The sequence below is a fragment of the Podarcis melisellensis genome, assembly GCF_964234715.1.
Source record: "Podarcis melisellensis genome assembly, chromosome: 2".
Classification (NCBI taxonomy): Eukaryota; Metazoa; Chordata; class Lepidosauria; order Squamata; family Lacertidae; genus Podarcis; species Podarcis melisellensis.
Window position 1 is genome coordinate 86,528,947 of NC_138529.1, and position 18,073 is coordinate 86,547,019.

Here is an 18,073-nt window from a genome sequence, read left to right on the forward strand (position 1 = left end):
AACCTTGCTAGCGTGTGAAATGAGTGCAATTGTGCGGTAATTGGAGCATTCTTTGGCACTGCCCTTCTTTGGGATTGGGATGTAGACTGATCTTCTCCAATCTTCTGGCCACTGCTGAGTTTTCCAAACTTGCTGGCATATTGAGTGTAGCACCTTAACAGCATCATCTTTTAAAATTTTAAATAGTTCAGCTGGAATACCATCACTTCCACTGGCCTTGTTATTAGCAGTGCTTTCTAAGGCCCATTTGACTTCACTTTCCAGGATGTCTGGCTCAAGGTCAGCAACCACACTACCTGGGGTATACGAGACATCCATTTCTTTCTGGTATAATTCCTCTGTGTATTCTTGCCACCTCTTCTTGATGTCTTCTGCTTCTGTTAAGTCCTTTCCACTTTTGTCCTTTATTATGGAAATCTTTGTACGAAATGTTCCTTTCATATCTCCAATTTTCTTGAACAGATCTCTGGTTCTTCCCATTCTATTGCTTTCCTCTATTTCTCTGCACTGCTCGTTTAAGAAGGTCTTCTTGTCTCTCCTTGCTATTCTTTGGAAATCTGCATTCAATTTCCTGTATCTTTCACCATCTCCCTCGCATTTTGCTTGCCTTCTCTCCCCCGCTATTTGTAAGGCCTCATTGGACAGCCTCATTGGCTTATGAGCATTGGCTTATGAGCACGGCTGTATTTATTTATTTTTACAGTTGGGCAAACTGCAGTGTTTGGAAGTGTTTGGAAGTTAAACTCAATTTTTAAAATAAAGCAGTGGAGGGGTTAACTGACCCTTCCCCAGAATCATACCTCCAATCCACCGGTTCAAGGGGGTGAGATATTTCATATTTATTTCATCCTAAAACAAGTAACAAACACACTTGCTGACAACTCCTTTTTAAGAAGGGAGTGGAGAATGTGGTCACCCACATTTCATTTAGTTTGGCACTTCTGATGCCGATTTTAAGGGTCAATATGAGGAAGAACTGAAAGCAAGTTTCATGGGAAGTCAAGGTTTTGTCTTGATTAACCCAGAAAGCCCCGGGCTTACATCACAATGCCATGCAATCCAATTCATGTCCAGTCAGAAGCAAGCCCCATTGAGCTCAATGGCATTTACTCCCAGGGAAGTGTTGTGCTGAATTGCAGCCTCAAACAGCTTCCCTTCCCCTCAGCACAAGTCTTGTCATGATGCCACATGTTTTTTAACCTGAGAGGGTTTTTACACAAAAGTGGCTCAAAGCACTAGCCTTCTGGCAGAAGCAGGAGTGGCAAGGAAGATTTTAAGGATGTAAAAATAAGTATGAAGATAGATATAGATATAGATGATATAGCTTGTGGGAGTACAGTGGTACCTCGGGTTAAGTACTTAATTCATTCCGGAGCTCCGTTCTAAACCTGAAACTGTTCTTAACCAAAAGCACCACTCTAGCTAATGGGGCCTCCCGCTGCCACCGTGCTGCTGGAGCACGATTTCTGTTCTCATCCTGAAGCAAAGTTCTTAACCTGAAGCACTATTTCTGGGTTAGTGGAGTCTGTAACCTGAAGCGTATGTAACCTGAAGCGTATGTAACCTGAAGCGTATGTAACCTGAAGCGTATGTAACCTGAGGTACCACTGTATTATTGCTTGAGCAGTCAAGTACATTTTCCTGTTGCCTAGAATGGATACACAGGGGAATGTGGCTTCAGACAGGGAGGACTTCCTGTTATACCTGCTCTGGAGCTTCCTCCCCCTGTGTGTGACCAGGCGTGACCCTAGCTGACCAAATAAAAGGGCTGGCCATGCAACCATATATCTCTTGGACTCTTACTCTCTTACTCTCTTACTCTTGGGCTCTCCTGGTTCTTAGCCAGCACATGGCTCAACCTTCACATAGGATGGAGCCCTCAAGCAGGAAGTCTGAGGTGTAGCTCAGACTCCTTTCCACTGTAACCACAAGGTAAAGCCTGCCTTCAGATTACTGCTGTGAACTAAATGTGAGTAAAAATCCATTCTTGCTTTAAGAGGAAAATAAAGGGGGAATTTACCAGGAACAATCCAGAATGGACAAGCGGATGGGATTGCTTAATTAAAGTAAGGTTACCAGACGTCCCCATTTCCTGGGGACAGTCCCCAGATTTACAAATCATTCCAAATGAAGTGTCCCCGGATTCATTGAAAAAAATCTGGTAACCTTAAATTAAAGGATTATCTAACAAATCATCAACTTGCCTCCAATAAGTTGCAAAGGAAATGTGCTCTGCTGTTTACTCACTAGCGTGAGTGAGGAGGGATAATAACAAAACAATATATCCTCTCCTACCTTCCTTAACATCCTCACAATGCTTATATAGGAGGAGACCTTTTTTGAATTATGCATGTAAGAATGACAATATATATAGACATAGGTGAAATATACACATATAAAAACGCTGTGAAAATGCTTTTTAAAAAACCATTTTGAAAAATATATATTGAATTTGCCATAGCTCACCATCGCCATCTAGTGTCACATTTATATATTGCACTTAATCTTTTTAAAATTGCAGCTGTATAGCTGAGTCGACAGCAAAACATACCCCATGCAGACTTTCAACTAAACACGTGGAGGTCTACGGAGGAGCTGTGTGCCTGGAGACATAGGGGCTAGGACTTGCATGCATGCCCAACCTCTGGCTTAAGACTATTCATGTACAGGTGAAAACTTGAGTAGGGCTACAGTCAAAAGCACATTCCAGTTGATGAAGGTTTTTGCATTAAGATTATCAGTATGAGAAATGAGAGAGAGAGAGAGAGAGAGAGAGAGAGAGAGAGAGAGAGAGAGAGAGAGAGAGAACCTTTTGCCATATCCTATCAGGTAATGGCAACAGGAAGACCTGCAGTCAGGTGCCACAAAGACCCACAGAATAAAAACCCTCATTGTTAAATAGGCTTTGGTGGTTTCCACCTGCGAGCTTTAAAAATATAACATATGGAGTTCAATTATCTGTGTCCCAGCTCTATGTTTTTGCCTTCATCTCCCTGGTTTTCCCATCTCTCCATAAAACGCTGTTAATCAGGATTATAATGAAAGCAGCACAATGAATAGTTTTATATGGTCTTTCTTTTTTTGCCCCTGCGCTGTAAATGGGCTGGCGACAAGCATGCTTTTTCCGTATTTTAGAATGAAATAAACATGAAATATTGCCGAGAGAAGCAGGGCTGCGGTACGTTTTCACCTTGCCGAAGAATTTTCTCCTTATTAGCGATTCTTATCACCTTGCGCGTAATCCGCCAAACACAAATAATCTCCAGGCACATAAAATATTTACAGGGCTTCTTTGAACCTCTAACAGCTCTGTGTAAACTCGGTTGTTGTCGGTGGAATTGCGATCAAGGAAAGCAAACCCTCCGCCTGCATATTCAGCACCTCAATAAAGCAAGTGGAGAGCCAACTAACTCCTGGGCCAAACCACCTGCTGTAGGGCTGTTTGTGAGCAGAATGGGCTCTTTAAAGCATTTGTGTTACAGAAAACACATATCTAGCACCATGCGAGTGCCCTCACTTGATTCTGCCTTCATGAAACAAATGAAATAGCACCATCTCTCAAGCTATCAAAAGCTCCATTTCTGAAAGTTAGGTAAGAAAAAAAATAATATTTCATTTCCCTTTTTTATATATACCGGTATATAATTTTTTATTGATTTTAACATACAAATTATAAAACATACCACACAATTTATCACTTATACAATCTTATTGGACTTCCATCAGCATCTCTGATGATCCTCCATCTCTTAACCACTTCTTATGTATTTCTTAACTTTATATTGCCTTTACCTCTCTTAACATATCATCCCTCCTTCTCCATTTTTGCAATACTTCCACAAAACTTCTTGCAAACCTACAAACGTCGTCAAGTCTTCACAAATACTTTTCAAATAATCCGTAAATTTACTCCAGTCTTTGGTGAACTTCTGGTCCCACCGTTTCAAATCCTTCCTGTTAGTTTATCCAATTCTGCATAGTCCATTAACTTCATCCTCCATTCTTCAAAATAATATTTCATTTTCCAAAGTGGTTTCATCCCAGCCTGGTCTGGAAATTTAGGCCAAGTTCCAAAGCACACTTATTTTGTTATAGTTGCAGCTCATCTTCCCTCACAACCCTGTAAGGCAGGTATGGCTGAGAGACTGTGCCCAGCCCAACGTCCCCGAGTGAACTTCAAGGCTGGGAGTAGATTTAGAGCTTGTGTCTCCCAAGGCCTAGTCCAACACTCTGGTCACTGCACCACACTGGTTTTTACTGGTGTGTAAGCCTTGTTGACATTAATCGGACATAGTTCTAAGTTAACATATTTAGGTTTATGGATGTTGAGATAGAAGGAAGAGCACCCATGTTTGAAGGCTTGTGAGCAGATCTTAGGAGAGCAGGCTTGCTTTGAATCTGCAAGCGCCAACCACTGCTTCCTGCCCCCTTTACGTCTCTCAAGGATCCATTTACATACCTTAGTGAAGGGGCGGAGGGAACTGGTCGTGGGCATTCCAGTGATGCTGTTAAAGTGTGTTTCGTCATTAGGAATGGGCCTGGGATCACCAGTCTAATCATCTCTGTGGGAAAATGATGGCACTTTGATCATTTCCTTTGAGGTGAAGGCCTGCCAAAAAAAAAGTCTCGACTTGGACATTCGCAAAAATTCAACTCATTTTCCCAACAAAAATGATCACGTATGTGATTTTTCTTGGGCCTCAATATGTGTCACTTTACATTTGCTCACACTGAATTGACGATATCCTTTAGGAACTCTTCACAATCCTTTGTATTAAAGGATTATTGCATTTTTGTTTGTATTTTGTTGGGAGCTGCCCAGAGTGGCTGGGGAAACCCAGCCAGATGGGCAGTGTACGAATGAATGAATGAATGAATGAATGAGTGAATATTTTTATTATTATTAAACACATTGAACAATTTGGTATCATCTGCAAACTAGGATACCTCAGTGCCCACACCTAGATCATTTATGAGCAGGTTTAAAAGTTGGGAGTCCCCCCAAGATCAGTATTAGGACCTCTGCTTTCTGAATGTGCATAGTTCTTCCTATGAGAGGTACAGTATGAGCCAAAGCCCTTGGGAAGTTGCAGCCATGCCATGCCCATTCTGTTAGAATTACGTCTAAAGTGAGCATCTCTTTCTGCTTGTATCCTACTCTTATGGAGTTTCCTAGTTGATTTTCTGCTCAGCATCAGATGCTCCCAAATGACTCATTGGTCCTTATAATAAATTTCCCTTTCTAGATTGACAGGCACAACCTTCTTCCACTTCCTGCTGTTCTTACTCAAGTGTGGGAAGTTGTCCTTTCCAACCCCCACACCTTTTAAAGGGAAGCCACTCGAGCCAAAGGCACCCAAGGTGAAAAGCAAATTTTAAAACTACAAATATAATTCACAAACCCAATAGACATTGGCATTGAAAAAAAAGGAATGCAAGTCAAAGTTTCATCACTTTAGGATCCTGAGCCACACATTCTGGCAGTTTTTCTGACACCTGCCATTTTTAATGCGTCTGCTGACATGAACGTACATGGTGTGTTCTCGCTATATCAGCATTTTCATACCATTTCAATATTTTTGTATTAAAATGTCTTCGTACTCACAGATGACTCGGGCATGCACAACAAGTAGCTGTTTATGCAGCCTTAAGACTATAGAAACCATAATGCAGGGTTGCTGTGAGCAAAATACAAATGGATGAAAAATGCTTATATAGAGTCTAACTGAAGGAAGCGACTGGCACCGCTGAGAAACAGCAATGCAAATGACACTAACCAAAATCTGAATAGGCAAACAGGAAATCTGTCACTTGGGGCTAGGAAAATGGAAAACAGCCTGCAAAAAAAAAAAAGAATATATAAAAATATTTTTTAATAAAGAGTTTCATTTCAACAATGGTGCGGGGACAGGGGTGGGGGAGAAGTACTTGATCACTAATTGCCTTGGAAATGGTATTCAGTAGGTTCCTGTTAGCCTCCCACAACCACATTCCATCTAGTGATCACATTTTATTTTTTTAAAAAGGATGTGCTAACAGAAGCATATCCTTTAGGAAACCACATAGACTGTACCCAAGAAATGAGCACTTATTGTGCTAGAACCAGTTGCATAGGAAGGTCCTTATTCGCATGAGCAATCCTTAGACAAATGAAAGTCCCCCGCCCCCCTTGAAGTTTTGTTAAGCAAGCATGCAAATTGAGGGAAAGAACAGAAGGGAATGAATGGGGAATCCCAAATCATTATAATTAGAAAACACTCAAAGAAACTTCCATACTTCTGAAATCTAATGCATAGCAAGTGGTCTTAAGCTGTTTCCCACAATCAAATTGTTGTTTGTTGTTTAGTCGTGTCTGACTCTTTGTGACCCCATGGACCAGAGCACGCCAGGCACTCCTGTCCTCCACTGCCTCCCGCAGTTTGGTCAAACTCATGCGAGCTATGCCATGCTCACAAGATGGACAGGTCATAGTGAAGAGTTTTGGCCAAACGTGATCCACCTGGAGCAGGAACCGGCAAGCCACTCCAGTATCCCTGCCAAGAAAACTCCATGGACAAAGACAACAATCAAATTGGTGACTCCCAATAGCAGTCATTCCCTCAAAGTGTATTGCCATTGGTTCCTTAGGATTCCTGTTCTGTTTACCTTCACTATTGGCATGATTAATCCCATTTTAAGATGGGGAACTGAGACTGGACATTAGTGGTTTGCCCCCATGAGTGAACAGCTGATCAATAATGGTGCCCTGCCCACTATTGGCCTCTCACTGAGAGGATGTGTATGCTCCCAGTACACTCGCACATCAAGTGATGGAGCTGGCCTTTAAAGCCCTAAACAACTTTGGCCACGAATACATGAAGGAGCGTCTCCATTCCCAGCATTCAGCCCAGACCCTTAGGTCCAACTCTGAGGCCTTCTGGCGGTTCCCTCACTGCAAGAAGTGAAGTTACAGGGAACCAGGCAGAGAGCCTTCTCGGTGGTGGCACCCGTCCTGTGGAACACCCTCCCATCAGATGTCATGGAGGTGATTAACCGTATAACCTTTAGAAGACATCTGGGAGGTTTAAAATGTTTGAGGTTTTTTGTGTTTTGTGTGTTGGAAACTGCCCAGGATGGCTGGGACAACCCAGCCAGATGGGTGGCATATAAATTATTTCTTCTTCTTCTGAGTTATTTTTCTATGTTCACCTTTGTCCACACATGAGCACTTTCCATTCAAATCTATATGGCATTTCCTGTCCACACTAGCAGGTGATGCTTGATGGGATGTATTTGTGCTGTGTGTGGTTGCTGCCTCTCTTAAATTACTGCTTCCCCACACTTCAGAAGTTGCAGGTTCCTGTTCCTCTCAGAAAACCACAGTTCCCAAAGTTCCCTAGCAAGAGGGATTGATCCTTAAACAGCTCTGGCAATTGTAGCTCTTCTGTGAGAGAGGGGAATGGGGGGGGTCCCCTAACAACTCTCAGCACCCTTTGCAAACTACAGTTCCCAGGATTCTTGGGGAGAAGTCATGACTGTGCTGTGCTACTACTTTATAGTGGAGATGGGGGAAAGAAATCACAGCTGATGCTCATCGAACAGTTAAGCCGTCTAGCCTCTCCGCAAACAAATCAGAGTGAATGTGATTTAGCTGTGATTCCTGCACTGTAGGAGGTTGACGCGTCGGGTCCCTTCCAACTCGACAGTTCTGATTCTATGGGTGCTCAGCAAGCCAACAGCCTTCTTCGAAACGAATCAGGATGGAGCTATAGTCAATAATCCGCGAGTCTGGAAGCGCCCTTAGCCTCTGGCGAATTTTCTCCAAAATTTCTGTGAAATGGGCAGGAGCCAGATTGACAGTCGGGATTTGTCAATGAGGCTGGATGGTGATGGGAGGAGAAGGAAATTATGTCATCCTCGGGAAGAACAGGAGTGCGCGAAACGGGTGGGGGTGGCGACGGCCCCAAAGCGCGCTTTAAAACGCTTCGCTCGCCCTTCCCGGGGCTGATGGGGCGCAAGGAACAGCTCCTCTCCAAGAGAGACGCTTCACTTTGCGCACTTGTTTCCAGTCCTTCTCCTCTCCTCACCCCGCCCCGGGAGCTGTGGCAGGAGAGATCGGCTTCCAGGTAAATCCCGCGGTCTCCCCTCCTTTTCCCAACGGAGATGCTCTCCTCTGGCGTAGAGGGCGGCTGCCCTTGCCCTTCCCACTTCCACTAGCGCAAAAGCACCTCCGGCTTATTAAGGGATGCGGTTGGGGGACAATTCAGACGACTGTCACGTCCCTTCGGCTTTTTACACTTCGGTTGTAGGCTGCGATCCTAGAGGCGCTTAAGGCTGTAATCCTGTACATATTGCCCCAGGAGGCAATATCTCACTGAAATAAGGAACTGACCTTATGGGAGTCCTTACGGGAGTAAGTGAAATCAGTAGGGCTTACTTCAGAGTAGGCGTGTTAGGCTTGAGCCTGGTGACTTTCGGTGTTGACGAGGACAGGATCGGGATCAATGCAGGCGGCTTGTTTTAAAGGAGCGCGTCTGTAAAAAGAAAAGGAGCAAACGCGTTCACACGGGATTGCGCGTCTTTGGGTGAGGAAATCGAAGAACTAGATGGAATGCGGCTCCTAGGAGTCCCTCAGGGACCCGGTGAGAGCAGCTTAGTTGGCTTCGGGACCGCGGTTGAGGAGCCTACAAGCCACGGTGGACGTTTGAGGATCGCAGCCCAGCGCGCTTCTAGGATCGCAAAGGCGAGCCGCAACGTTCCTGAGTGGGCTTAGGGATTTCACAGCCGCGACTTTTGGGGATTATTGGAAATCCTGCAAAAATGTTCTTCCGCCAGTATACTATGTGCTAAAATTGGTCAGTACGAGTGTATGTGGAAATGTGTGTGCGCGCAGGGGGTGACATCACAGATAGCTCCTCAGGTGGTTTTTTGGTGGGGTGGCGGAGAATAAGATAAAAATATATTAGTGTGCCTATGCACCTACATATTCACACACAGGGTTCTTTGTCAGATGAACACGAACGTCTTGTCTAATCTGAAGACGGAGTTGCTGCCATTAGCCAATAGCCACCCCTAGTCCCCCCTCCCAAATATTGCTTCCTTAGCAATAGTAATCGACAATCCTGTCGCGGGGAGTTCCGCGGAGCAACCCGAGACATTCGCCGGGACTGGGAACGCGCACAATTCCTCTCCGCTTGCTTTGAACCTGCCCAGCGTCTGTTTAGCAGTGGGACGGCGGCGGCGTTGTCGTTTCCTCCTATTCTCTCCCTCTCCTCGTGGGTTTTGGTGTGTTTTTTTAATCTCCGCGGTCTCTTTAAATCTCCGCTTGTTTTGGCACCCGCGCTCTTCTCCCCCCGCCCGCCGCCGCCTCTGTTTCTTTGCTGCCTTTCAATCTCTGCGTGAGCAAAAGGGCTTCCTCTGCAGGGAAGGAAGGGAAATGCCTGCCGGCCGGAGCAACGGCAGCAGCAGGGGGAGACCAGCAAGAGGAGCAGCAGCAGCAGCAGCCCTGGGCATCGCACGGCGCGCAGCGACCAAGGACCGTCCACTTGCAGCGAGCTGAGAGCGGCGATGGGGCAGGGCCACCGCGGCTCCCCGAGGCACTGATCCCCCCCACACCCAATCCCTGTCCAAGAGGCTCCGTCCGGACACTTTTGGAGACAGAGGGGGAGAGATTTCTGCTGTTGCAACTCGCGTCTCTTTCTCTCCTCGCATCCCCTCCCGTCGCTTGCAACTTGGCTGGAGAGATCTCCTCCCCGCCCCCTTTCCCCAGTCCCTCCATGCCCCGACCTGAACTTTAGCAGCCCGGGGGCTCCGGCTTAGGGAGCAACCCTGAGCGCCTGCCAGGCGGAGAACATGATTTGAAGCCGGGGAGGCGGCCAAGAGGGACGCAGCCTGTCGAGCGCTTTGGCGGAGACTCCGGAAGATGAGCCACGCAGGTAAGGACCTGGAACGCCACCCGGAGAGGAGAAGGGGCTCCCGAGGGCGACCCCGGCGCCTGAGGAATACTTCCTGGCCGGGCGCGAGTCGAGGAGCCCGGGGGAAACTCTGGCGGGGATCGGGGGACTCCCTTCCGAAACAGACGTGCTGAGGGACAGGGATTCCTCAAGCAGAGTTTGCCTTTTTCTCATTCCTGCGGGAGGCGTTTACTCTTCCTCTCCCACCCACCCCGCCAGGGTTATATCCGATCGATTGATCGATCCCGCTACCCGGTTTGGTAATCGATTCCAGTCCGTCCGTCGTTTCTTTCGCAGAATCGAGAGAGGGGAGGGTCGGCGAGAGCGGAGCTGACTCTCTTGCCCTGGCGAGGAAGGACCCGCTTCCCTTCTCCGCCCGCGCCCCGGGCGCGCACACAAGAGCGGGAAGCGGAGCCTCGCCAGGTCCCCCGAGTCCTCCGCGCCCGAAGTGTCCTCTTCTTAACGACCTGCTAATTTTATGGAGCTGAGAGTTTGTGGTTCTCTGGGGACTTTCCCCTTCCCAGCCTGGGCTGGACAGACACGCACCAGGCGTCTAGAGCGCGTCCAGCTCCCCAACCCAAAGATTTTTTGGAACTGTAGTTTGCTGGAGGTGCTGGGAATTATAGCTCTGTGAGGGGAGGAACTAAAGTTCCCAGGATTCGTGTGTGTGTGTGTGTGTCCAGGCGTGTGTGCTTGGCCATCTTCCCAAGCTGACCCGCCAGAGGGATGATGGGCTCCCCGGGCTTCGTCTCTGACCCGAAGGATCGGCTGTGCCAACTCCCCCCCCCCCCCATTTTCTCTTCCTCTCCACACAACCCGGTTGAACGGATCTCTCCGCGGCTGGCACAGCCCTGCCGGTCCGGCGAGGAGCCAGCAGCTTTGGAGGACCCGGGTGACACACAGTGCGCTGTTTGTTATGCTGAGGCTGTCTTGCTGCAGTTTGTGTATGTGTGTGTGCGCGCGTTGCAGCGCGCCCGGGGAGCGCATTCGCGGCGGAGGTTAATTGGGGAGTGGGGTGGCGCTTCCTTTGCACTCGCCGGCCTTGGGCAGCCGAGGGCGGGCTCCGCAGAGCGAAAGAGGCTTAATCGACGCGGGAGGAAGGCAGGCAGGCAGGCAAAAGGTTAAAACTGCCCGTGTGAACGAGTTTTTCCAATGCGTGGGAACGAGAGCAAGCAAGTCCTCTTTGCGAGCTTTCCGTGGGTAACCGCTTGGCCGCTGCCAGAAACAGGATGTTGGGCTGGCTGGGCCTCTGGCCTGATCCAGCAGGGGCTCTTCTTATGTGGCCTTTCAGATGTGGATGGTCTCCCTTGGTAGAGCATGAGACTCTTAGTCTCAGGGTTGTGGGTTCAAGTCCCGTTTTGCTGCATTGCAGGGAGTTGGACTGGATGACCCTTGTGGTCCCTTCCAACTCTATAATTCTATGAATAAAGGAATTCGTTGCCAATGCTGACTTGGCACCAGACTCCCCACCAGTGGCGTAGCGTGGGTTGTCAGCACCTGGGGCAAGTAATTTGCACCCCCTAACCCGTGGATTTGCGCCCCCTAACCCTAACCCCCAGATGTTGCGCCCGATGCAGCCGGGCCCCCCTGCACCCCCCACGCTACGCCACTGCTCCCCACAACATTTGGAGGGCCAAAGTGCCATATTGCAATAGCCAGGATTCAAAGATCAGTTGCCTCTTATTATTTCTCTGGTTTTCATCACTTGACCCATTCTGACTTGGGCCCTTTCCAGCAGAGGGCAACACTATGATTATTGCAATACCTGCACCATTTGCTGCTTCTGTGATATGTAGGAAGCTGCTTTGTATGGAGTCAGACCTAGCTCTGTATTGCCTACTCTGACTGGCAGTGACTCTCCAGGGTCGCAGGCAGGGAGCTTTTCCCAGCCCTGCCTGGGGATGCCGCAAATTGAACCTGGGACTGTGAAAGACCCTCACGAACCAAAGAGAATGCATAAACCATGGAGTCTGTGTGTGAAGCAGATGTTCTACCCTTGAGCAACATAGTACAGTGGTACCTCGGGTTAAGTACTTAATTCGTTCCGGAAGTCTGTTCTTAACCTGAAACTGTTCTTAACCTGAAGCACCACTTTAGCTAATGGGGCCTCCCGCTGCTGCTGTGCCGCCAGAGCCCGATTTCTGTTCTCATCCTGAAGCAAAGTTCTTAACCTGAAGCACTATTTCTGGGTTAGCGGAGTCTGTAACCTGAAGCATATGTAACCCGAGGTACCACTGTACTCCCCATCAGGTCCTTCCTTAAGTTATGATTGCAGGTCTTCCTTGCTCCACTTCCAAATGCTTTTCTGTGTGGCACCTGATAGATTGATGATAATACATCCCTGAGGAAATGTCGGATGGGCTGCCAGTGGGGGGGGGCAGGGGGGAAAGGCAGCGCTTCCATAGGATTCATGCTGCTGCAGGGATTCCCCCAGCAGTGCTGCTCATAAAGACTGAGTTATGAAGTTATTGCAGCTATTTCAATCATTGGTGTGAAAGCGGAACAAAAAATGATAGTTCTAGGATTTTGAGTAAAAGACTTTTATCCTCCAGAGTAGAAATAATTGGCTAGAGAGGCTTTCCTTGAAGACAGGGTCCTCCAAGAACCTCTTAACCTTTGCCATAATTGGTGGTGTTTGTGCGTGTATGTTCCCCAAGGTGAGATCCAGGAAAGGAGACTGTAGAATATGTTCAGAGGAAAGAAACTGCAGCATACAGACAAAGAGAAAAAAGTAATCTCTGAAATATTAAGATCAACTTAGTAACTGATGGAATTTCTCTGTAGCAGAACCCAATTGCTGCTTGTGATAGCTATTGCTATTTTAAAAAAACAACAAACCTCTTCTGGCTGCTCTCAAAGCAGGGATGGGAAACATGTGGGCTTTGGTAGACTACAACTCCCATCATCTCTGACTGCTGGCCTTGCTAGCTGGGGCTTATGGGAGTTCATCCCTGTCTTTAGTTGTTCCTGCTTTTGTATTGGGGGAATGGGAGATGCTCTCAATTGCCACACTTTTGTGGGTGCTTGCTTTGGTTTATGCAAAATATACCTTAAAAGGGAAGGGCGGAGCTCAGTGACAGAAGGTTTGTCGGCAGAAGTCCTAAGCTCAGTCCCCAGCATCTCCTGGTAAGACAGGGAGAGGCTCCTGCCCTGATAGCCTGGAGATAGCCTGCTGTCAGTCAGTGTGGAAAATACTGGGCTAGATGGACCAATCATCTGACTCAGTATAAGGCAGCTTCCTATGTTCCTATATGCAAAGTCATTGTCCTTTATTGGCTTGAGATGGGAAGAGCTTTTGGGCATAGTTCCTTCTCTTTCCTTGAAGCTTATGTCATGGGCTCAGGTACTTTTCTCTTTCAACTTGCACCCTCCCTTCCGTTCTCCAAACTGTCCTGCCACTTTTGCTTGACTTTGATTCAGTCTCCAGATAGTCAACACTTTTTTCCCCCTTTTTCTTTTTAAATGCTTCATTGTGCTCTGAAGGAAATGGATCGAAATTTGCCTTGCCTTTTTGCAATGCTTTGAATGGCAACCATAGGGGAATGACTGAATGCAAACAAAGGCGGGAGTAGATAACCTTCAGATATGTGACAGGTGCTGAATTCTAAGGCTTGATGATTTTCAGAATAGAGTTTTACAGCAGGGGCAGACATACTTCTGGCTTGCAAGATTTCCTCTTTTTTTTAGTAGAACAACAGTGTTTTAGTTAGATCACGCCCATAGTAGACACGTATTCTCAGATATCTGTCCATCTCATGAACAGCTGATCAGTGTAATTGTTGAGCATCTTACTAGCATTGGGCAGGGTGCCAGCAGGGAATCACATGGGCTTGTGTGTTTGTGGGGGGCGGGGGGAGAGGGAGAGAGAGGGAGAGAAGGCTTCTAAATAGATGGACCTAGCTGGATCGAGGTAATTGAACTTTGGGCGCTCAGATTTGAGTCAGCCACTGTCACTTCCTACACACTGGGCCAGGTCCTATTCTGTCATGCCAATGTCTGCCAGATATTACTTTACTGAATTAGATTTATGGGTGATAACAAAACTTATACAGTAAAAATTCTGACCTATTGATTGGGCATCCCAGTAGCTCTGGTGAGGTGGAGGGGGAGTAATTTGAATTATTACATTGTAGTTCATTTTATCTCTGCAGAGTGACTTCCTGCTCTGACATTCCTGTCCAAATTCCCCATAAAATTTTACAGTAAAGCCGTTACTCTCTTCTTCTTTTTTTAATGCTTGGCAAATCTTTCAAATGAGTATTTAGGAACAAAGCAGAAAATTAAACTCGAGATTGACCAAAGGATCTTTGACATGAGCGGCACACTTTCTGTTTTTTAAAAAGAGTAGAATGAAATAGGCAGAAGAACCATTGATTGCATGTAAGAAAGGAGGGGAAAGGAAAGAGAGAGGGGAACAAATTAGTCTTCTTTCTTTGGCAATCACTTGTAGCCAAGTAAGATTATCTTCCATAAACACGGTTTTAACAATGAGTCCTTAAGTGACTGTGGAGGCCAATTCTGGATCCACACGTCCTTCCACAGTGGGGACATTGGTTTCCGGGCGGGAGATGTTCACGGTGTGGATTTGCCAAGTGTGCCTTCCTCTTTAGCACGTTTCTCCCTTGCATCCTGAGTTTGAGTGTCTTTAAAGCCCATGACCCCTTTGGTAAAGGCTGTTCTTTAACTGGAGTATTTCCCAGTTGTCAGTGTTTATACTAATTGGTATAAACATATTAGTAGCCACCCATCCATCTATCCATCCATTCTTATGTCCCAACACCATCCATTTGCTAAACTAGGGTTCACAATTGTGCAGGAGTTGCTGCAGTTTATCTTGGACTTGAGAACTGTCATTAGAATACACTGCTAAGAATACACTGTTAAGAACCCACCTCCCCTTAGCAGCCAGAAACATCATAGCCAGACACTGGAGAGACCTGTTAGGAGTAAGCATGGACCAATGGTATCAAAGAGTATGGGAAACAGCCTTATTAGAAAAACTAACCAATAAAGTGAAACTGACACGGGGACAAATAGAAGAAGACGCCTTCACCCCAATTTGGTTCCCCTTTATCACATATATAGCCCAACAGGACAACAAGAATTACACGACAGCGTACAAATTACAGGTAATCTGGCTAACCTGATTCAAAAATACACACTCACACCCCACTCACATACAAAAACAATTCTCACTACAGCCAACCAACCACACCCTAAGCCACCCCCGGCCTCTCTCCCCACCAAGGAAATACAAGTGAATAGCACTGACACAACCCCCCCCCCAAGTAGAATAATAGAAGCGTAACCACCCGACACCACCCCACTCACCATTCTCTCTCCCCCTTTTCTTTTTTCCCTTCTTCCTAATTGTTTAAACCAGCTCATGAACCAAGAACTTATACATTGACCACTAATAAGGAAACATATGTTGCAGATATTTTTCCACATTTATTATGCTATTTTTGTCATATACAAATGACATGAGAAAACTTGGTATACTTATTTGTATAACATTATTCTTGTCTATAAAACCCAATACAAAAAAAAATAGATATAGAACACACTGTTAAGTTTTCATGTTGGGCCAAGAATAAACTATATTTCTAACAGCTGGGATTCCTTTTTCCTTTTATTTTTTGCTGGTCAGTGGTGCTACCCTAGTTTTTGTGCTTGTTTCACAACTGCACCTGCCAAACAGTCACTAACAGTAGCTTTCCTAAAGTTTCCCTAAACTGGATTAAGTGGATCGAGTGAAAAAGAGCTTTTCATAATTATGGCATCACCACAAAGAAGGACTTGCTGTTATGGTGGCCAAGGTAGCCTTGAGTCGTGCTGGCACAGAAGAAATGCCTCCACTGAAGATCTAAGGGATCAAAATGTATTATTCATTTATTCTTCTTCACTGCTCCTCCCTTGTGGACTTTACAGCAGGTTTTTCTGGAGGTCTACCATCTAGGAAGCTTATAAAGCCAGACTACCCCCTGACTAATTCCGTTAGTGTTATTCACACCATTTTAGATGCCTTCTACATTATTTAGATGCACAATTTGTTTTGAGGCAAAATCCAATAGCATTTTTTGTTTTGTTTTGGTAGAACTGTCATCATGAGGAACTGCATTAGTCATATTTAAACTCTCTTCATTTCACCTGAGGGAAAACTTCTACGTTCACTTTGTTTTTGTTTTGCTTTAGGTAAAAATCCTGTGATATCTCTCAAGGTCCATCTAATATCTACTTCTAGACATTATGAGGGAACCATGGGTACCACAGCAGCCTCTAGTGAGGCAACTAGGCTTGGCCTAAGTCAATTTCCTCTCTGAAGCAAGGGACGTGTTGCCCCTCCCATACATTTTACAGAAACTAATAAGATTTGCAGCTGAATTTTACTTCAGCGCTGCTATTGGGGCAGGATCTTCCACTGAACCTGAGGACAGCAAGCTAGCTAAGGGGTTCAGGACAGGTTCCCAGGTGTGTGTGTGTGCCAGGCCAGGCCTGCTTGGATTTTAATGGCCTTTCAAGACCAACTCCTCTAGATGCCATGGGATGAAGGTGGGCTCCTTTAGACGATAATGTGTAGTGTTTCTCTTCAGAATATGGAAAGCCAGCCCTGCTGTACTTGCAGGCCTTCCTACTCATTTCGCTGATTGGGGCCTAGGGCTTCTACCCCAAAATACTGCACTAATGGTGCCACTGGCAGCCACACCTCTCCTCCCTGAATCCTCCCAGTAAAGGAAGTTTAGTACAGAATGTGATGACGTCTGCTAAGTTTTGCCACCCTCAGCAGCAGGAGTGGGGAACTTCAAGCCCTCCAAGCAGAGGCGGTTTTAGCATGGCATGACTGGTGCGGTCACACTGGATGCTTCCCTGCAGGGGTCACCCAAACAGTGCTGTGGAACAGAGTGCAAGAAGCAGGGGGCGCTAAATTTTAGTGTTGCACAGGGCGCTGCCAAAATATGAAAGCCCAAAGTTTGCCACTTCTCCAAGCCTCTCCATCTAGCTACCCCCCCTCTCCACAGGCCACTCCCTTACTTCACACGCCAAGTATTTTTGTCCAGAATATGTTTTTGAACTCTAACAATGCCTCTTGCTTCTATGAGTGGAGGATACAGATGGGTGTGTAAATGTGTAAATGTGTAAAAAGTAAGCCCACTGTACAAAGGGGGAATTATCATTCATTGCTCCACCTCCTTTGGCCTCTGGCCCTCAGAAAGTTACCCAGAAGGAAATGCAGCTGTCAGGCTGAGAAAGGTTCCCCAACCCTTGTCAGAGTCGGATTTAGGGCGGTGTGATCATAACTATGATGTAGTGAATTGAGCAGAATGGAAGGTAAAAGATGAGGGATGCCTCACTGCCGATTTTTGGTGCTGCTGAAATTTGAAAGACCAACGTCTGCCCTGCCCCTGTTCTTCAGAAAGCATGCTGAGCCTAACCCTAACCCCTTCTCCTTGTGCCCTCAATCTTTCCCATCATCAGGGTCTTTTCCAGGGAGTCTTCTCTTCTCATGAGGTGGCCAAAGTATTGGAGCCTCAACTTCAGGAGCTGTCCTTCCAGTGAGCACTCAGGGCTGATTTCCTTCAGAATGGATACGTTTGGTTGTACACACATCCCTCATAATTATGATACCTAGTTTGGACCTTCATATATAGACACAACTCATGAAAAAGAGCAAAACCCCAGGGGTGTGAAATCCATGACGTCTTGAAATTATTTACAGTTTCATTCCGCGATACCATTGATGACAGCTCAGATGGTTTATAACGTCAGCGGAGCTCCTCTTGCTGGAATTATTTCCTTGTAAATCACTCCAACCCATCAATTTAACAATCTCTATAACATATGGGAATCAGGTCACAAAGCATATGCTCCAGATTTATCTAAATTCTGAGGGAAAAAATGATAATATGGCTTATCAACACAGCCCTATTAAACTGTGGTTTATTGGGTGGTTAAGATAGCCTGAGGAGCAGAAATTAGCATTTGTAGACTTCATCTCAGTGCAGCACTTCTGAAATGAGCTAAAATAAATGAGGATAAAAAAAATTCATCTTTTATTATTATAGTCAGTAATAGTGGATTGCCAAGCCTTTGGTTTTAGCTTTACTGATAGTGTTAGGAAATTGCTGAAGGTCTTGGTGGAC

General features: G+C 46.2%; 1 protein-coding gene across 5 annotated transcripts in view; it reads left to right on the forward strand.

Annotated features, from left to right (window-relative positions):
* The first annotated feature begins 9,319 nt into the window (after window positions 1-9,319).
* FGD5 (FYVE, RhoGEF and PH domain containing 5) overlaps window positions 9,320-18,073 on the forward strand; it is a 134,414-nt gene continuing 125,660 nt past the window's right edge. The window contains exon 1 of one of the 5 annotated variants that reach the window (XM_081901304.1): window positions 9,320-9,914. In XM_081901304.1, the coding sequence (XP_081757430.1) occupies window positions 9,902-9,914 (13 nt within the window). In that variant the 5' untranslated portion in view covers window positions 9,320-9,901. The remainder of the gene's footprint in view (window positions 9,915-18,073) is intronic. The other 4 variants (XR_014165821.1, XM_081901305.1, XM_081901303.1 and 1 more) reach the window with 4 other exon arrangements.